Below are 21,630 nucleotides of genomic sequence, written 5' to 3' on the forward strand. Positions count from 1 at the left end.
CAGCAGAATAAAAGCAGACACCAGATTAGCTGCAATCCTGTAATGAATACAATGCTTGATGCTGAATTAATACATTCTCTTCACATGAAGAAAATGGTTCTCTCTCTTTGCTGCTTCTCAGGCAGGTTTTGAATGGAGGACTAATCTTGCTAAGCTGGTGAGCTGTGCCCTGAGCTACAGAGGTGCTGCCTTGTGGGGCCAGGCTGTACACAGCTCCCCTGGGCTCTGCCCCTTTCCCCTCTTCTTTCCCCCATGTCGTTAAAAGCTAATGCCATCAGACCCAGGATTTAAAATCAATGCCTCTGTTTCTGGTGGCTCTGACAGTCTCCCATGGTTCTTCATCCATTGCCTTCTTCCCAGCTGCCTTACAGTTTTCAGTCCTAAATTAAGAAGGAGATACCTCTGGAGTAAAGCTGGCAAAGAGGAGTTTTCATGCTCCTGCTATGTTGGAGAAGTGGGAAAAGACAGTGGGTCTGTAATCAAGGGGCATCCTCTGGTTGCCCCAGCATGGGCCACCAGTGTGATCATAGAATAGTTAGGGTTGGAAAGGACCTTAAGATCATCTAGTTCCAACCCCCCTGCCATGGGCAGGGACACCTCACACTAAACCATGTCACCCAAGGCTTCATCCAACCTGGCCTTGAACACTGCCAAGGATGGAGCACTCACGACCTTCCTGGGCAACCCATTCCAGTGCCTCACCACCCTCACGGTAAAGAATTTCTTCCTTATATCCAATCTAAACTTACCCTGTTTAAGTTTGAACCCATTACCCCTTGCACTATCACTACAGTCCCTAATGAAGAGTCCCTCCCCAACATCCTTACAGGCCCCCTGCTGACACTGGAAGGCTGCTATGAGGTCTCCACACAGCCTTCTCTTCTCCAGGCTGAACAGCCCCAACTTTCTCAGCCTCTCTTCATACAGGAGGTGCTCCAGTCCCCTGATCATCCTCGTGGCCCTCCTCTGGACTTGTTCCAACAGTTCCATGTCCTTTTTATGTTGAGGACACCAGAACTGCACACAATACTCCAGGTGAGGTCTCATGAGAGCAGAGTAGAGGGGCAGGATCACCTCCTTCTACCTGCTGGTCACACTCCTTTTGATGCAGCCCAGGGTACAGTTGGCTTTCTGGGCTGTGAGTACACACTGCCGGCTCATGTTCATTTTCTCATTGACCAACCCCCCCAAGTCCTTCTCCACAGGGCTGCTCTGAATCTCTTCTCTGCCCAACCTGTAGCTGTGCCTGGGATTGCTCCGACCCAGGTGTAGGACCTTGCACTTGGCATGGTTAAACTTCATAAGGTTGGCATCAGCCCACCTCACAAGCGTGTCGAGGTCCCTCTGGATGGCATCCCTTCCCTCCGGCGTATCAACCGAACCACACAGCTTGGTGTCATCGGCAAACTTGCTGAGGGCGCACTCAATCCCACTGTCCGTGTCACCGACAAAGATGTTGAACAAGATCAGTCCCAACACCGAACCCTGACCCAACTGGTCTCCAGCTGGACATTGAGCCATTGACCACAACTCTTTGCGTGCGGCCATCCAGCCAGTTCTTTATCCACCGAGTGGTCCACCCATCAAATTGATGTCTCTCCAATTTAGAGACAAGGATGTCATGAGGGACAGTGTTGAATGCTTTGCACAAGTCCAGGTAGATGACATCAACTGCTCTGCCCCTTTCCATCAGTTTCGTAGCCATGTGATCATCCCCATGGGCTCAGCCAGGATTAGGGCAGAGTGGGCAGCTGTGTGCTGGCGGCTGCAATGACCCCAGCATCTTCTCAGGTGTCCATCTTCTTGTGTCTGTCTAGCTGGGTGTAGCTTCACCTGTGTCTCCAGCTATGGAGTGAAATGAGCTCTCCTCCCTATTAGACACTGTTTACATGGTGAGTAAGAAACTGCCAAGTTGCTATGGTGAGGATTAAAGCAGGAGACCTTGAAGACGTACAGACTTTCTGTTGCAAACATAGTGGGTTGTGGCAGAGGTTCGATGGATGCTCCCCAGCGCAGCCAGCTGTGGCTTTGCCAGCTGCAGGGTGTCATGTATCTGCCGTGGGCTGCTGTAGGAAAACCAGAAAACTAGTAGAGGCGGAGATTAGCAAACAGAGTTTCATCACTGCTGCAGGGAGTGGGCTGGAGGAGCTGCACAAGCAGCTTTGAGCATCAGGACACTGACTCCCAGTGTCCGCCCTGGGAAGGGATGCTGCCTCTGCTTGAGGACACAGGAAGGGTGTTGTACCCCTAGGCTGCCCCACTATTTCTAGCACAGCCAGCCAGTGGTGGATGTAGTTTGGTCTGTTCTTTCTAGATCTTTGGGGCAGGAAGCATCTGAAAGCCAGACAGAGGTACTGAACAGCAACCGTCACAGCTGCTCCGAGTTTGATGTCGCTGCCTGGAAGCACCCAGCACACTCTATGTCACTGCAGTTTTGCTCCAGTTTTGTACCCATCACAGTGGCACCCAAAGGCTTCAGCAGCAGCCAGACTGTTGGCTTTTGGCCTTCGCTTTTTCTTATGCTAGCTTTTCACTGACTTCAGTTGTTGACTCTTGGCTCTGGATTTATTTTGGCTAGTAGAACAAGGTTTCTTCCGTGCTACTTTATAGTCTGACTAAGATGGGGTGTGCCTCCAGTAGGCAGCACTATACCAACAGATCTCTAGGAGAAGAGATGAGTAGAAGACTCAAGTTAGTCTATTTTCAAAATATAGTTGACCTTTAAAACCCATTAGAGCATCCAGGATAAATAAACACTTGGAGCTGGTGGCTTCTGGGGCTCCTAAGTCAGCCTGTTCAGTACTGCCAGGCATATTACTGTGCTTATAGAAAGAGCTCTGACTCATTATAAGATGCTGTGAAGGTGGCTAGGCTGAGTGAGTGCATTTACTGGACCCAAGTGCAGCACCAAAAGGATTGATGTAGGAAGATGCCAAGGTCAAAAATGCCTGGAGTTAGTTTGTACTGGAGATGCACAGTAAAAGAGCTGGAGAAAGGCCTGTTAGTGCGTCGATTCATCCGTTCTCTGTTAGTGCAGACCTTCAGTAGATGTTTTTCTGTTGTTTTCCAATCTTTTCTTTAAATACTGCCAAGGATAGAGCTCCTGCCATGTCTTGTCCTTGCCTAGTAGAGCTCAAAATGAATGAATCCTATTTTTTCTGTCATCTCGATATTTCTGAAACTCTTACAAAGTACCTCTGATTTTAGGACCTTTCTAGGCAAATCCAGCAATAACATCAAATATATATATAAAACAGTCAAATGGGGAAGTCTTCTGGTGGTCTCTTGAAGCACTGTATGCTGTCCCCAAGACATGCTGCCATCCTTAGTGTGCCTCCTTGCATAAGGACACTTGGTTCTCCTTTTTCAGCAGCTGACCAGTTTCCTTCTTTAAGGCTGAGTCTTCTTCCAGGCACTCAGAGAGGTGTAGATTTGTAGTTGTCTTTAATTGCGGTGGAAGTGAAAATCCCCAAGCTGGCTGAAAACCAGGATCTTCATGAGCTAGAGTTGCAGCTTTTTTTCCCGTCATACAGAAAATTAGTCTTGTGAATTCAAAATGTGTGCCAGAACTAACTGCCAAAGCCCCCCAAATTAGAGAATTAAATATCACTAAATCAAATCGCACTAAGGAAAATAATTTTGTAATGCAGAAGTGTGAATAGGCTTAAATATATTTTAATTTTTCCCTGTATATACATATATTAGACATATATGTAGTTCCCTGTTAAGACCTCATTTTGTTGCTGGCACATAAAATGAGCCTTGCTGCACCAGTTTAACCACCAGAACTTCAGCTGAGGTGTAGGAATAACACATCTCCTAGTCAGAAGCATTAGGGATCCTGCGAGACAAATCTCTGTGCAGACCCCTTGGCAGCAGTGGGCAGATGTAGTCAGGGAAGGCTTTATATAACCTCATTTTTCTGCCATGTTGTGGATTTTTTTCTTTTCTAGGTATAAATTGAAGGTCACAGCTTTACAGGGAAGGTACAAGGCAAATCTAAGCATCTTGCTGTTAGCATGTGAGGTTTTATTCAGTGCAGTTATAGAGTCAGATGTTCAGGGGATAAAAAATTGCTGCAGCTCCTTTATATGTTAACCAGCAGCAGACTGTCTACTGGAAGGTCTTATAAAGCAATAAAAAAAATTAAATAAAATCCAGCAATTAATTATAGATAAACTTACGTTAGCTGAAATGGTGGTTATTATTTTCTTATGCATATGCAGTTGTTGTATAGCTTGTAGGAACATTGTCATTAAGATGACAGCCTCCTCAGTAATATGATACATGGGAGCACTGTAGCAGTCCTGCACCCATTTCCAAGAACTGCATTACAGCAGCTCCTGTAGTACAGGTGTGTGCTAAGCTTACATTTCTCTAGTTTTAATTTGGTTAGAAAGCATGTAGAACTTACAGTTTCTGAAGGATGAGCCTTTTTCTGCATGGAGCACCCCTTCATGATGATCCCAGCTAAAATTAGCTCCTTTGATTGTTCACAGCATATCAGGTCCCCATTTGCCACGGTGGGAAGTTCTGACCCAGTTAATCTACCAGTGGGAAACACTTCTCCGTGCTCCAGTGCTTGGTGTGTCAGGAAAGATGATGTTCCAGCCACAGTCACTCTTTCCCTAGTGGCTCAGATCAATGAGCCTGTCACAGCAATGCAGCTACCTAGAATGTTTGGTTTCATTTGTCACTTGGAATTCCCCTTCCACTTCTTTACTGCCTCGTGCTCATGGTTGGGAGCAGCAGCCAAGGTTTCCATGAGCCTCTTCTTGTAAGAGTCAGTGCCTCTCCGAGTTCGCCAGGTTCATGGGGTGGCTGCAGCTCTCTGGTCCCTTGTAGTCTTGAATGTGTCTGATCTAGCAAAGTGAGCTTGGTCCTTTGAAGTCCTTATTTTATGCCAGGCCTCCAAGGGCCTTCTCACCAGAGGTTTTGCCTTCATGTGTCTTCTTTCCCTCATCAATATTTAAAACCTGTCATTTCTAGTGCAGTGCAAATAAGATCCCATTCTGGGTTAGAAGCAGATACATATGGCTTTACCTGCAGAGTTATATAAATGCAGTCCTAATTAATTGGCACTCTTGCCTTGCATGGATAATAAATCTGAGTAGTGTAAATACACACAGTAGTTTCAGGCTTGGAGAAACGTGAGAAGTGTTCACTCACAGTGAGAGAGGGAAAGCAAAGAACAGGCAGAAAAAGAGGCAAACAAAGAGAGATCTTTGAATCTTCCCCTGCCCTTTTTTTTGTTTTTTGTTTCTGTATGCACTTTCAGACGCAGTTGCCAGCTGCATCTCACTGAGCTCAGTCCCTATTTTAAACAGGGTCCCCATCGTTCCATCACTGCTCGGCAATGGCATGAGCAAAGGTAGAGAGGAGATGGGAACACTGCTAGAGGCTTTGCCCACTGCAGCGCCAGGTCCTCTTCAGATGTTTGCCAGCTGCTGAAGTGGGTCCATACGCGGGAGGCAGCTGTGCCGCTGCCAGTTCAGCCCCCGCTCTGCTGAGATGGTGGTGCAGTGCTCAACTGAAGATGCTCATAATGCTGCCATGACAAATGACTTGCTTATAATGTGACCTGACAAAAGCGCAGTTGAGCTGTAGGGAAGTGCTGTACTCCTGGCCTCAAGAAATGTATATATTGCATCCCACTCACATACTCAACCCGAAGAGCCCAGCTATGACAGGGCACAGAGATCCTTCAAATATCCAGAAGAGCATCAGGCCTTGCTTTGAAAGAAATCTGTGCCTGGGAGGCTCAAATCCCAGCATCTGGGATTAAATAGGCTTTTAGGTGTGCAGGATAGGAGGCTGGTGGTTTGATGCTGCCATGCATCAGACAAGCTCACCAGGGCCACTGGGCACATGGTATGCTGGAAGGATAGTGTTAACACTGTTCCCTCTCTGGGAAAAATGCTTTTGTCTCCTTTGTGCAGGGGCTTGGCTTTGTTCACCTGCAGGATTGGAAATAAACAATCAGATAATTTTAATTTAAGAAATAGCTGTGACATTCAGGGCCTTGCCTCCTGGCAGCCAAGCCCCAGGCTACACAAGCACTATGTGCTTTATTCAGCAGCATGCTATTTTAACTAAAAAAACCCTCAACATTAAAACCCAACCCAAAACCAGTGTTACACACACTGTGATTGGAAGCTCAGGGTAACATGTATTCAAGCCGTTAGTCAAAAGCCCTGTGCTCTTGAGGGCATGGAGCAGCGACTGTCACCAGCAGCACTCATCCAAAGAGGTCAGGGAGTGCTGGCAAAGCTAAGAAATCACACATTACTTCTTCAGAGTTACCATGTCCCGGTGTCCTGGTGGCATCTCCTCTACAATTTGTAGTATAGAGTTCAAAAACCTACAAAAGCCCTACATGCACGTTGTGCTCAGCAAGGACAGGCGTACGCGTGGAGTAACACATGCATACCCATCTTACGTGGGCAGTGTGAGTGACTGCGCCTGGTGGAGGACATGCCGGAGTCTGGAACTGGCAGGTTATTTCAGGTTTGATGCGATTTTCCTTCCCTGAGGCAAGTGGAATAGCAATGATAAATATGGCTATAGGTGGTACTGAAGCTGTGCTGCAGCTTGAGCGTTAAGCTAGAGGAAGTCAGTGTCCTTGGGCATGGATGTTACCTGTTACCTATGGATGTTACCTGAGGATGAGATAGCAGCAAGACAGGCAATGGCTCTTCCCTATATGAAATGTGGGGGTGTCTTTAGATGTTTGTTAAAGTACCTATATGCCTATCTATAGATGTATCTATTTTTATAGGTGTCAGTCTATTAAGTTAGCTATTGATAATCTATCTCTAGAGAGAGATACAGAATAGAACATAGAATAGATATAGAATAGAATTATAGTCTTATAGTAGTGATAGAGTATATATATAGTATATATTATATGTAATAGAGATAAAGTAGATCTATTAGACATCTATTATATAGAGATTTATCTGTTGTATTAGATTGTATTACAGACAGATCTATATAACAGCTATAATAGCTATATAGTATCTATAGCTAGATATCTGTTACAGGGATAGGTATCTATATAGGTAGCTATCTATAGATAGATACAGATTTCAGATCTGCCGGAATATACAGTGCAGATTATTGCAGAGCAGCAGTTTAAAGATACGTCTTTGCCTCTTGATAGCACAGCCAGCTCCTTGGACAGAGCTGCTGTAGTCAGCTGCCATCTCCAGCCCTCCACGTGATTTAGCGAATGCATGGTGTTGCCAATCCCTCCAGTGCCTGCCTTTCCACTGCTCAGCTGCTGTGTTGGCAATGGGGGAAAAAAAGGGAGGAAAAAGGACCAGATTTCTGCTTCAGCAGGTTGTCTGCCCATTAGTGCTGCAGTGTTGCTGTTATGGAGTTATGGCAGGCTGCAGATCCCCAGTAGCCAATACTGGCATTTGAGTGCCCTCTGCTGATGTGCCTGCTGAGGTGTGGAGAAGCCTGCAGCCCCTCTGCTTCATGGCAGAGTGTTGCAGGGTTTTGACCAGAGCGCAGGGTGGTTTGGGGAGCTGGAGGAGTTACGCTAGGTTAAAAGCAGAGGCGGTGGGGGCTGCAGGTGTCACCTGGGTGCCCAGGGCACTCTGGCTCACAGCAGGCTCTAGGTCATCATCCTCCCCCCCCCAGAAAATGCTCTGGATTGCTCTCAGCAGACAATACAGCACAGAGCAAGCAGGGATGTGACCCAGGAGGCAGGAGTGGCAGGGGAACCCCTCCCATCCTGATCATTTTGTGTTACAGAAAGGGAAAACCCTAGGATCTTGGGTCTTCTGTCTTAGCTTCTGGTCTTCTCAAACATAAAGAGGGATGTGTTCCCCTCTTGGCAGGCAGTAGCTCCCCCAGCGCCCTCCCTTATGGGTCTGGGGACAAGTTGCCCATAAGCAATGGGTTTGTCCAGTTCCTGGGTGTCTGAGACCTGATGAGCCCACTAGTCAGGCATGTGGGCAAGTGGGGGCCACACACTGCCCACATAGCTTCATCTGCAGGTGGAAGAAGAAATGGGGTTGTGCGCATGGTCTGATGCTGGCCAGGAGGATGTTGTGGGTTCTCCATAGCTGGTGCTAGGCACCAGAGCACATAAGGATGTGGTAGGATCAGCAAGCCCCTCTACTGCCCCGAACAGACCTGCTGGCTAGTAAGGCATCTTATCAGGTAAACAGGAGTGTTGTGGGTTGCTGGACGAGGTGGCTCCCTGAAAATTGTGCAAAACTCTCAGGGAGAGGAGTGAGGGTGCTGACCTGTGCATTCTGCCCCTACAGCAGCAGAGGCGGGAGAAGGAGTTGCGGAAGCAGCAGGAGCGGGAGCAGCGGCGACACTATGAGGAGCAGATGCGGCGGGAGGAGGAGCGGCGACGTGCGGAGCACGAGCAGGTAACATGGTGGGAGTGAGGCAATAGTCTTTAGCACAGATCTCTTCCTCTAATCAGGGCTTTTCTTGTAAACACTCACGATTTGTGCTACTTGAGAGCAAATTGCTTAATTGTTAACACTGTGTGTGTTGCTTTCCACTGCTGTCACATATTTCTGTGTAGGTCCACTTGCAGGCTCGCAGGTGTGGAGACACTTGATGCAAGTTCTTCCCACCTGCTTGTTCCTGGGGTGGGGTTTTATGGTGTTCCCAGTTAATGTTTGCCATTTCCCAGTGGTTTTCACTGTTTACCCTCAGAGGTCCCTTGTAGGGTGGTGGACACCCTGGACTCTTTGGGCAGGGACAGAGAGTATGGGCTCTCAGGCTGGGTGTATGTAGGTGCCCACCTCATTTTTCTTCCTGTTGGGAAATACTGTCTCTTTTACCTTCTCTCTCTTTTTCCTTTGATCCTTGCTGCCCATGCCTCCAGGAGTACATCAGGCGACAGTTAGAGGAGGAGCAGAGACAGTTAGAGATCCTGCAGCAGCAGTTGTTGCAGGAGCAAGCACTACTTCTGGTAAATGGGAGGCCACGGCCACGCTTGCTGCTTTCTGCCCGTGTCATGTCCGCATGAGCCTGCGTGCACCCAAGCTACTTAAGTGATCCCTGCCATGCTGAGACATGGGGGATGCCACTGTCAACCGCCATACCCAAAGCCTTCTGTCCTGCTCTGTGGCCACAAGCATGCCTCAATATCTCCACCACTGCTTCAGCTGGCTCCCCTGGTGGTGTACAGTGCTCTCGTTGCATCCCTTCCCTGGCATCAGCATGCTTGTGCCTTCATGAGAGGAGCAGCTCTGTTAGTTGCTGTGTAGTTTTGAAGGCTGTTTGCAGCATGTTGGAGTATGGTTGAGCTGTCGCATGCCTGCACCCAGAGAACCCACCCTGCTGTGCGGATTTTCATATTCCAAGTGGAGGCATTTGTTTTAATTTCCTTGCAGGAACACTGTATATTCCTTCTTGTACTATTTTTGTTGCACATGTCCTCTTTTTTTATGTAATTTGGTTTTGAGTTGTCCTTTTAATGCTGGTAGCTGTTGGTCTCACTGCATTTTCTTTTAATCTGCAGAGATTATTCTTTTTGATCTTGCTATTAATTTTATTTAGGGAAAAGAAAAATCCTCAGACAAGCCCTTGCCTTTTAAAATGGCTCTTTCAAAATGATTTACTCATTAAATCTCATAGAGCCATAGGGATTCAGAAAGATCACACAGTTAGCTGTGCTGTGCAGCCCTTCCCACAAAGAATAAATTGGCCCTACAGAGGAGTTGACTTCACTTGAGCTTTGTCTGACCTGGTGATGTTTGGCACCTTATCAGGTTGATCCTTTGTTCTTCCCATCCAGAAAAATCAGGGCAAAGTCAATGGCAACTCCTAAGCAGATGGCAGCCCTCAGGGGTCTTTGCAGGGCTTCCCTGGTGACGCAGTGCTAGCACCTCTGGTTCTCAGTAGACAGGGCAGTTCACTGGCTGCAAAGTATCGATTTTGGGGTCACAACTGTGAATTTGTTGGCTCTGTCCTCCCAGCTGCCTCTCTGGGGTGCTTTACAGCCCAGTCCCCAAAGTCTTTGATATCAGTGAGCTTTGCCAGGAAACAGCCTTTCAGATACTCAGGCCCCATTTTCCACCCAAACAGATAAATCTGTAGTTTGCAGCCCTGTGTTTACCGGCTGGCCAGGCATCCATTTCACTGTGTTTTCTTCTGGGTAGGAGTATAAGCGCAAGCAGCTGGAGGAGCAGCGGCAAGCAGAGAGGCTGCAGAGGCAGCTCCAGCAGGAGCGAGACTACCTGGTCTCACTGCAGCAGCAGCAGCAGCAGCAGCAGCGGCAGGACCAGAGGCCAGCAGAGAAGAAACCTCTCTACCATTATAAAGAAGGGATAAATGCCAGCGAGAAGCCAGCGTGGGCCAAGGAGGTAGGCAAGAGTAAGAAGCAAGAGGGTGCCTGCCTGCGTCTGCAGCGCTGGGCACACAGTTCGGTCCAAAATACGTACAGCAGATTGCACTCTGCTGGGTCAGCCTCCAGCAAATGCCATTAGCAGTGCTGGAAGCACTCCTAGTTCAATGCAATGTGTGTGCATCTGTGTGTACCTTTGTGCAAGCAAAGAAAGTGAAGACAGGAGGCTTTTCCATGAGGGCATGCAAGGAGGAAAATGGGTCCCTTCTGAAGCGATTCAGCCATAGCTGGGGATATGTGAACATACTGAGAGCTCCTGGTGCTCCTACCTGGCATGTCCACAAGCCTACTGGGGGTCAGGGGTGGATGCAGAGGGTGGTTGTAGCAGGGTTCCTTGCTGAGCACTAATTCAGTTTGCCATAGGCAAACGGAGATCAGCCATCCTTTCCTCCCATGCTTAGGGCTGTACCTTTTGGGATTGCTCTGCTTTCATGATTTTCAGGAAGGCAAGCCACATCGACAGTTTTCTTTTTCTCTTCAGCTAAAAGAGGTAATTGTTGTAACAATTGCGAGATCTTGAATATTAATTATTGCCTGGCTGAATAGTCCTTGAAAAGATGAAGACATTCATTGTTTGCAGTGCAGTTTCAGGGTCGTATGCAAGCTCCGTCTCCTTAGTCTCTTTGTGGTGGCTCCAGTAAGACTGGTGCCCATTTTTTCATTAATTTTTCCAAAGTTCTTCGTGTATAGTTGGTTTAATTTTGCAGCCCTGGGAAGAAAGATCTTTTAATAACTCACCTATTCCTACTAAGCAGGATCACAGCTCTGCTGGCAAATGCCTGGCACCCTTTAGTCCTGGCAGAGATCTGACATGTATCCAGCACGTAGCTATCTCCTGGTCTCTTCTCTTGACAGCCCTCAGCTGCATCCACAATACCTGTAAGCATCAAATGCTCAAGAAATTCAGTCAGCTCTCCATTGCTAAGCAAAAGTCAATAATACGAGCAGTTCCTAACCTTTCTAAACCAACACAGACGGAGATGTGGGTGTCTTTTCACTTCTTTATACTCCCTTGGGTTTCTCCTTTGTTCCCTTCCTATTTAGTCTTTTGATGGTGATGCACCAGAAGGCATATTTTCATGGAGTTGCATCATCATTCTGCAGCCCTTCCAGTGGAAGAAGAGGTTTGGTAAGTGGGTCTGCAGATGAGGTGCTCCAGATGTGCTGAGCCACCTCATAACATGAGAGGTTTCCACCTGGAGGGTGCCTCTGTGGCTTTGTGCAGAATAGGGTCTCTCTTGAACATCTGCAGAAGTGCTGAGAGCTGGTAGCAGGCAGGGAAAGGGGAATAAACTGTCTTTCATTGCCTGGTTTAAATAAATCCTCTGGAACATTGCTAAAGTATCTCTGGCACTGTCTTCAAAGCCATAGCAAAGATATATAAAAAGGAACCTTATTCTTTATCTGGTGTGAAGGAGAGAAGCACTGGATTTAGCGTTCTGTTTCAAACACAAAGTCCCATTTCTTCTATTCCATGGGGGAGGCATCTTTTTATTTGTTGCCATCACTTGAAGCACAGTGTTGGGAACTGTACAATATGAATGAAAGCAGCAGAATGTCACCTCATGCACTTTGCTGAAGTCACAGGGAAGATGAGGTTTCCTGTTGTTGGAGAATATCTTCAGCTTCCGCTAATTAGCTCTCCAAACCATTTACTCTTTACCTGTGTCACTCTGTCTGATTTCTAGTGAAATGCTCAACGCAGCCACTGTGGCATCTTTCTGCTCTTGGGAGCAGTAGTTTGATGTCCTGCCTTGACAAAATACCTTTGGGAACTTGCCTAAACTACTCCTCTTGCCTTCATCCCCTCTTTTACCTACTGCATAGTCACACTTCTAGAACAATTCAGCTAGTCTGCAGCATATATTAAAAGTACTATCCTTGCTGGCTATACAGGTAGACTTGTGCTGATACTTAATCATCCTGCCATAGTTCTTGTTACAATTTAGCAATTTCCAAACCCAGCCCATGCATGCTAATTTAACAGAAATATTGAGACTTTGTTTTCGTTTGAGAACAATGGAAAGACCTGTGTTCAGCCTGCAATTTCTGGAGGCTCTGCAGAGCTTATTAGGATATTTTCTGAAGATTTTGCATGATATCCCATACCATCCTTGTATTTATATTCTTTGGTCTCAAGTCTTCTCCCTCAGGAGCTTGATCACCATAGCTGAGTTCTCCTCTCACCATGCCCCTCTCTGCTTTACATAGCTCTCCTTTATGCACTTATTTTCTCAATTGTCTTTCTCCTTCCTGATACACAGACCTCCCCATTTCATCACTCCCCTGCCTTCTACTCTACACAGGCTTTGACGTCTTCCATGATTAGCTGCACATTACGGCTTGGCAGCGTGCCGGAGAGCACCTGCAAACAGGTGGAGGACTCGGCAGCAGCACTGTCTCTGCCTGCTGTCGTTTATGACAAAGTTTGGTTGATAAGGAGATGTACTGGGCCATGCCTGCAACCCAGTGCTAATGTTACTGTTCCCTTGTTCAGAGAGAGTTCTCCTTCCTGCCCTGCTTGCCTTCCCATCCTTGTGTCCACTCCCATAGGCATCACCAAACCAAGTTCTGTACAGCCTCTGCTAGCCGGTGGGCAGCATCTGGGGAAGTTGCGACAACCTCTTAGGACACAGTAGTGTCCTGGATGGTCCCTCATGAACTAGAAAGAAAAGAATCCATAACACAAATCTCTTACCTAAATTTTACCTAAATCTGATGCCTGCTCAATATCTAAAAATCGAAAAGATGCATTTTTATTAATATAATGGCTTTTATTACTTAAAAAGCAGCTGTGGTTCTTTCCAAGCAAACCTATTTTAAAGATTGCCTTTTAACATGACATTGTACATGGTGGAATCAAGACATGGTAAGGGTATTTAACATGTTAATGATACATGAATGAAAATACCCGTCAGATCTTGAGGTATCAGAAATTCTGCATAGCATATGCTGTATGAATACCAATGCATACAGTCTCTAACTGCAGGAGCAGATTGCATGTATGTCTGGGTTAGCTGAAACCATTGCACTTCGATCAAGGGGAATTGAAAGCAGTAGGCTTTGGGTTTATTTCTCTACTGGTAATGGAATTTTTTCCTCTTCCATACATGACAAGGTGCCAGACTTACTCAATCTAGACCAAAGCCAGCCATTTTCTGGCTGCCATGCTTATTCTTTCATTCAGATCAAACATAAGCACTCCTCGTGATGTTTATAATAGTGAAGGAAAAGGGTTCCGTTGCTTAAAGATACATTTGAGAAGAAGCAAGAGCTTCTCAGGAGTCATCTTTTAGAAATACCTCTGAGAGTCATGTTTCCTTTCTTTATTTCTTCATTTCATACTCAGAAATGAATTGTGTGCATAAATACAAATAGTTCTTTCAGTGTCTTTAAAATGCATTTATTGCAAAATCTGCAGAGTAACTTGGATTCCATGATGATACAATATATGTGATATGCCAAAGGAGAAAAGAACTTCATATGTATTTAGATATGCATACCTTGGTTTTCTGTTGGAGACAAGTTGTTATGGGGTGTTCACCCACACTCCCTGTCTCGCCGCAGGTGGAGGAACGCTCCCGGCTCAATCGCCAGAGCTCGCCAGCCATGCCCCATAAGGTGGCCAACAGGATTTCTGACCCCAACCTGCCTCCTCGGTCGGAGTCTTTCAGCATCAGTGGTGTGCAGCCGGCCCGGACCCCACCACTGCTTCGACCTGTGGACCCGCAGGTAACAGTGCTTCCGCTGGCAGGCTCACATAACCAGAGCCAGGATGCTGGGGGTGCTGGTAAGGTAACAAGAAAAAGAGCTGATTTAAGGGAAATTGTGTCTCAGCCTTAAGCATATTCATGAGTAAGAGCAGCATCTACATTCATGAGTGTAGTCCTCTTGTCACCTCCATGTGTTAGCTACATCATGCTGGTTTATACCTTCCTTTGAAGCATCACATACTAGTTACTGCCAGAAACAAGGTGGAGGAGAAAGAGGAACTGCTGGCCTGGTCCAGTGTGGCAGTTGCTCTGTTCCTCTTTGGATCTGGTGTATGTAAAGGACTAAAACCACAGTGCCTGGTACAAAAGATCCAAGATGCTTTTTGCTTTCTTTACTGCTTTAATTCAAGGTTTTGTTTTGGTTTTCCATTGAGTTGACATCAGTCACAAATACATCTGGAGAGGGCATAGATCACCATGACCATCACACAGGAGGGGCATTGTTATTTTAGAAGTTCTCCCAGCCATGAGGTCTGTAAGTACTCTGCCCACCAAAAGCTGTAGGAGTGTTGATGCTGGCTCTAGTCCAGCCCCTGGAATTACTGCCACAGATCCACAGACTTCAGCAGGTGTTTCAGAGGGAAGTACAAAGCCTTTGCTCCAAGTCCAGCTGGGCTTTCTATGGGAAAATGTGTCAGCTAAGTGCCATCCACGTGTGGTATGCACACTCGTAGGACAGCAGAACCATGCCATCTTTAAACAAAATACATATAGGAAAGTCCTTAAATACACAGCTCTTTGGCCCAGTGTACATGGTCTGTATACATTGGGAAGTAGGTAAAACCCCCACTGTAATCTTTCTGATTGACCAAATACTTTTCAGTGACCTTTTTGGTAACATATATTGTCAACAGCTCCAAAGACTTCTGTTGGGCAATAAAATCTTAATGAAAAAGTTACATGACACCCAAAGACCCATGTAAACATATGCATGCATACACATATACATATAATACATGTATATGTGTACATAGACATGTATGTAGAAATGTCAAATAAAGGTTACAACCCCCCTGTATCAAAGAAGTGCAGGTTCACAGAGTCCTGGGAGGAAGCTCTGATTTCACAAACTAACTTTGTGAATTTCTCAGATTTCTCAAAACAGATGTTGGTATTCCTTTCACTTGTAACCTTTAGATCTGTAGGGCTGATTCATGGGATAGTGGCTACCTAGACCTATAGAAACTCATGATGCAAGATGTTTTTTTAAGCCATCTGTGCCTCAGAATTCCTGACGATTTTTTTGATTAATTATCCTTTTTTTTTTTTTTTCCTCCATTTTAACAGGGAAAATCCATGCCAAACTCATTAGTACAACTTTAGAGGTGCAAGCTTAGGAGCTGTAAATGCATCCAGTGGCAGGCAGAGCCTGGGGCGGGCACGATGTGTGCCGGAGCCACCAGGAGGGAGCAGCCTGACCCTGCTCCTGGGGTGGTACCCATGGATCAGCACTGGGCTGTCGGCACAAGCCTATCTCCAGCTGCACACAGGAGTGGTCAGGGCTGGAGCATGGCGTTGCCTGATTTTAAAAGGCTGAGCTGTACAGGCGTGGTTTTTAATAGGTATTGTGTTGAAGCAATATAAACCAGGCATTCCTGAAACCAAGGGAGTGCTGATCTCAAACTGAGGGGGCTTTTTAGTGCATCTGAAGTGCTAAATCAAATATTTTAATCAAAATTTTTTTTAATAAATTTTTTAAATATTTTTTATTCCTTCTTTTTTCTTTTTTTTTTCTTCTTTTTTTTTCCCCCCCTGATTTTGTACTGATAGTTCTGTTTTGACTTGGTGCGTAGATTCCACATCTGGTCACTGTGAAATCCCAAGGAAGCTCCTTGTCTGGGTCTCAGTCACTGCATGAACAGCCTGCAAAGGGACTGGCTGGGTTTCAGGAGGCTTTGACGGTGACCTCTCACCGCACTGAGATGCCAAGGCAGAACTCGGACCCCACCTCAGAAAACCCTCCTCTGCCCCCTCGCATTGAAAAGTTTGACCGAAGTTCTTGGTTACGGCAGGAGGAAGACATTCCACCAAAGGTAACACTACCGCTCCTCACTTTCAGCACGTCAAAGAGGCAATCCCAGAGCTAAGTCCCCATGGGATACTGCTGCGCTCAGCACCTCTGGTAAAGCAGATTGGGCAGGACTGAGCCCATCCCCATGGCTCCACGGCGAGTACCTATGGCCCCGGGGCTACATTTCCCAAGACAGGTTTTGCACAAGATGCTGGTAGCTGCTCACGGGCACACACACAGTGCTTCAAAATAGTGTTGCCCTCCAACAAAGAAAGTTCTGAAGCCTGGATAGAGGCCATAATAAATTATTGTCTCCTTCCCCTAGGATAAAAAACAACCTTCTGTTTAAATAGAATTATAAGAACATGAAATTTGTCATACTCAGTAAGATGGGTCCTTTTTAGTCTGGTACCCTGCCTCCAGTTGCAATCAATATTTGATGGAAGACTTGTAAGGGCTCCAGCAGCTTTTTACATTCACTGACATTTTGGCAGTGTCTGGCAGTACCTCTTTAATTAAGACTCATCTAGACCAGTATTTCGATCACATTGTTTATGCACCTTCATTTTGGAAGAATTATAACTTGGCCATTAAAGTTCCCCTTACAGTGAATCAGTGCTCAGCAATGGAGGTTTTTTACAGAGAAAAAATTATTACAAATTCATTAGTGACAGCAAGGCAGTTTTTATCTCTGATTAAGAGGCAGTTTTTCTTTGTATTCATAAAGTAAGTGGCTTAAGAGCAAAATACCAGCTACCAGGTATGCCTCCCTGTGCAAGGGATCTGTGGTGGCCTGTCACATGTGTTAATAATGTTCACATTTTTGCTACCAGCAAGTGAGAGGAGACATCAGTGCTCACCTAAGAGGAAAAGCAAGTCAACAGCTCCTGGAGATGTTTGTGTGCTTCAGTTCTCAGTAGTGCAGGAGGGTGGGTGCCTGGTTTTAACCTCATTTTGAAAACACCCTTGCAATTTAAAGTTGGGTTTTGCCTTGAGTCTTTTGAGAAGGGTGTCTCTTAACTGCAGTGATGGCACTTCATGGTGAAACCACAGCACCAGCTCTTTGGAAAAAAAGTTGTTTTCCAACACTATGGAGTATTTTGCCCATTGGCTGAGAGAACATGAACTCTCTAAGGTGTCCCCACGAAATCACATTTAAGGCTGTTGTGTCAGCAGTAATAGCCATGAGGAGTCTGACTTCACGTTTTACTGCCCAAAGTGGGTTTGGTGTGTTCATAAATGAGAATGAAAGGACTGCCCCATGAGGCAGGGCTGGCTGTCTCTGTGGTCCAGGGTCTTGTTTCTGCCTGTGCTTATAGCTGGATGCTTCAGAGGAAGGTAAAATACTCCCCAGGTCGCAACTGCAGGGTACCCTACCCAGAGGGGAGATGTCTTTTTAATGAGACAAGCTGTAGCTAATGGTACTGCAGAATATGAAGCTTGCTTGCTCTTTAAATCGTTTTCTCTTGCCTAACATAACTGTGTTTATTCACAAGAAAAAAAACTTCCATCGTGTTTCTGAAATTCACTTCAGTTAGAATTTTACCTTAAAAAGTAATTTTCTAGGTTTTGTTAGATTTAAATTATATATGTGTGTGTGTTCATGCATACATTCATTTTTGAAAAAGTAGACACCCTGTTTGATGGGAGCTGGGCTGCTCAGGGGCTCCCCTGCCAGGAGCATCCCTCACCACACCCTTTGCAGCTCATTTCTGTCTCATACTTGGATGATGCCTTCTAAAAGCTGAGAGCTTTGCGGTTTATAATTGCCTATCCCTCAGTGGGAAATCAACTGTGAATCAAGTAATAAGTCAGTGCTGGGAGGTGATCTCTCAGGTGTGCAAATGGCAGCCTGAATGGTGGGGCAGACTGGGTGACAGCAAATGTGTCTGTTCTTTTCCAGGTGCCTCAACGAACCACTTCCATATCCCCTGCTCTGGCGAGGAAGAACTCCCCGGGCAATGGCAGTGCCCTGGGGCCCCGGCTGGGCTCCCAGCCTATTCGAGCAAGGTATGGGCATGGGCAAGATATGGACATGGTCAAGGTACAGACACAGAGGGCAATGGGCAGGAGTGATCCCAGCATGCACTCCTTTGCCTGGCTGGGGAGCCCAGATATGGGCTGGGTTTAGCTCTGCTTTTACTGATTGGTAACAACACAAGATTTGCAATGCTTCTCTTATCGTTGCAGTGAACTTTTGTAATCATTAGTATTTTGTACTGGCACCAAAGGCTGTGAATGCTTAAATCGCTGGAGGTTTTGCTCCCTGGGCTGAATATGTTCCTGGGCGTTGCAGGGTTTGGAAGTGGACGCTACGTATGCAGCTAGGAGTAAAAAAAGGAAGTTGGGCACTCCCTTTAGCAGAACCAGGCTCTGTTTCTCCCAAGTTTCTCTTACTTATAAGGGGATCCCCATAAGCCAGTGAGAAGATCTCAGTGATACATACCATAGTTTTTCTATGCATCAGAGCAGCTTTTCACAGATAATGACTGAGGAATGAGCTGATATAGCTTGGGGAGATTTTTATTAGATGTAGACCAAAGATAAAATTACTTTCAGTTTCCTAGGACTAGGGCCTTTAGTTTAGCCTCATGCAGCTCTTGGGCATGGTGGTGTGCAGGGCACACTTGTAGCACCCTGAGGCAGGATGCTGTACCACAGCAGCAGTCTGATCTGCCATGTCAGAGCTATTCCTGGGCATGTTTAAACCAAGCAGGAAATCTGACAGGCTCTGCTCACAGCTGGATGGAAAAAACTTGGCTTAGTCATGCGAGAGCTTGTCTCTAGTTTGCAGAGCATCACAGACAGCTATAGACCTCAGACAGGCAAATCTCAAGGTAATACGTGTTCCACGTAGGACTGTGTGAAGGAGCTCCTTGGTTTCTTCTTTCTGCCTTGTCCTTTCAGGGTGAGGTCAAAAAGAGAACGCTGGGATGTCTGTAGCCATATGCTGTCACCAGTTTCAGGATACACCTTTTTTTCCAGCTCAGTGCCCCAACCATGCATCAGCAGACTCACATACAGTGGGCAGCAGCTTAGAGTAGCTGATAGGGGTAGCAGAAGGCAGAAGAATTTTGTTGGGGTGGGTTTTTTTTTTAATTGAAAAAAAAGCATTCATATCGTGGTTTGTTTCCCTTTATTGCTGAAGGCTGAAGCATTTTGAATTCTTTAAAATGTTCTTTTAATCAGCATTTGCTTGAAGGACAATTTCAAATGCAGAGGGATATTGGACTGCATAGTCCTAGGAAGTGATGATATAGGAAATAAAAACAATAAGGGGATCTGGGGTTCAAGTTGAAGGTTGCCCACTGTTTTCTGGACATTGCAGTCCCAGTCCTGGTTGGTACAGGTATATATGTTAGTTGCCAAAGTTTTCAAATATGTTTCATGAGTTAATTTAGCTAAGGACACACCAGCTGTACAACATGAGCTGGAGGCCTTCAGTTGGATGAAAACTGGAATATTAGGGTGCTGTCATATTCATTAAACTTAATATTCAGTGAAAGTATTTCATATTTTATTTCTCTCACAGCAGCGTAACATTTCTCCAGCTTTCCTTTTGAACTGCCTCTCTTATTGGTTCTTGATATCCCCATGCATAAATGTAAATATTATAAAAATATGCTTTCCTTTGTCACCCTGTTGTAGCAAATGAGGGGATTTTCCTTGCACACAGAAAGCTGCTGTCTTGCTGTCATCATTTTAATACCCACCTGTTTCAATGCAAAATAACAATAGGCAGGGATTTTATACAATATCCATGTTAGGCTCTGTCCAAACGATTCTGCCAACAACCTCATTATGGCAGTGGGCCTTAGCACAACTTGCACCAACATGGTTGTTCTCTGAGGGACAGGCCATGCAGACCCCACAGACCTTGCACCTTACATGCATGGCCTCCAGTTGTAATTGTATTATTCATGTGGCACTATTACCACATTGTTTTTATGTATGCAAAGTTCTAATTGGACTTGATGGAGAAAGCTTTTCATACATTTTTAACAGGACTTTGAATAAGATAATTTAACAGATATTGTATAAAAGCAAATTGCATAACTCCGTGTGAACGTGTCTTCTGATTTTATTTCAGTGCCAAATAAGAATTAATTTCCTGAAGGCATCTGATACCCAGAAGGATATTAGTCACTCTTCATGTATCAAGGATGCTTTTTATTCTAGATGTATGCATGTTCACAAGGCGAGAGAAATCAAGGAATAAAAGAGGATCTCTGATGCACGTTTAAAGTGAAGCCATGAAAATTGGGAAGTATGAATAAGTGGAAAAAGTGATCTTCAGCCTTGTTGCACACTTGAGATCCTTTCTTCAGTTAAATACTTCTTTCTCTGTCTAACAAACAGTGATGTGCACATTCCCACTTTTGTGATGAATACTGATAGTTAAGTAGATAACTCCAGCATTGCGCATCTACAGACTGAAAGGAAGTTCTGAACAAAGAATCTTAATTTTTGACAAATTTGGCAAAATAAGAGCAGAACGCTTCTCTATCCAATTCTTCATTGTGGTTGTGGTGCACCTTCATAAAGATGATCAGTGCCTAATTCTACGTAGTCCCTCAGTGGGGCTTGCAGGCTCAATAGCTTCAGAAAAGACCTCAGCCCTGTCTTGTCCAGCAGAGGAGGTGTCCCCTCACCTTTCCAACTCTCCCTGTCAGTGTGGGAAGCAGCTGAAGCCCGGAGGAGCATGTCACACTGACTGATGGTGTCCTGGTTTGTGCTTCTGCAGCAACCCAGATCTGAGGAGGACAGAGCCCATCGTGGAGACCCCACTGCAGAGGACTAGCAGCGGCAGCTCCTCCAGCTCCAGCACTCCCAGCTCCCAGCCCAGCTCCCAGGGTGGGTCCCAGCCTGGCTCCCAGGCTGGCTCGAGTGAGCGCAACAGAGTCAGAGGTGAGGTTCTTGAGAACATCCCTTAGCATCGGGCATGCTTTCTGCGGCTTGTTTGGTAAGCAAGATGGGCAAGAGGTCTGTGATCTCATGTATGGTTTTTAACAAATTAAAAAATCAAAGAATTCATCATTCCTGATGCACTTCTGTGACCAGCTGACCTCCTAGCAAACAGGAATGCCAACACTCCCTTTTGTCTGGATGCTGATGTACAATGCCCATGGCAGCATGCACTGCTTCTGCATTCGCGGTGCCAAGTAGCTTGTACAAAAGGAGATGGGGGTTATAGAATCATAGAATAGGGTTGGAAAGGACCTTAAGATCACCTAGTTCCAGCTCCCCTGCCATGGGCAGGGACACCTCACACTAAAATAAGTTATGCTTTAGGGTAAACAAAATGATAAAAAAAATACCAGTGTGCTTCCTGTCTTCATCAACCCGAGCACATTTCTTCTGTGATGGTTTCTTTGGGAGTGTGTTTCACTTTTAGAAGTATATTTAATATTTTTTTTTTGGAGCTTCATCTTTGTGCAAAGCCTGAGATGGGAGCAGAGGAGTGA

At 45.8% G+C, this 21,630-nt stretch overlaps 1 protein-coding gene across 4 annotated transcripts in view; it reads left to right on the top strand.

Moving 5' to 3' along the window:
* TNIK (TRAF2 and NCK interacting kinase) overlaps positions 1-21,630 on the top strand; it is an 84,340-nt gene that overhangs the window by 29,605 nt on the left and 33,105 nt on the right. For 3 of the 4 annotated variants that reach the window (XM_080622675.1, XM_080622676.1, XM_080622678.1), the window contains exons 11-16: positions 8,280-8,390; positions 10,137-10,340; positions 13,949-14,113; positions 15,948-16,187; positions 18,069-18,175; positions 20,910-21,073. In XM_080622675.1, coding sequence (XP_080478801.1) covers positions 8,280-8,390; positions 10,137-10,340; positions 13,949-14,113; positions 15,948-16,187; positions 18,069-18,175; positions 20,910-21,073 — 991 coding nt within the window. The remainder of the gene's footprint in view (positions 1-8,279; positions 8,391-10,136; positions 10,341-13,948; positions 14,114-15,947; positions 16,188-18,068; positions 18,176-20,909; positions 21,074-21,630) is intronic. The other variant, XM_080622677.1, reaches the window with a different exon arrangement.

Source organism: Psittacula echo (genome assembly GCF_963264785.1).
Source record: "Psittacula echo genome assembly, chromosome: 7".
Classification (NCBI taxonomy): domain Eukaryota; kingdom Metazoa; phylum Chordata; class Aves; order Psittaciformes; family Psittacidae; genus Psittacula; species Psittacula echo.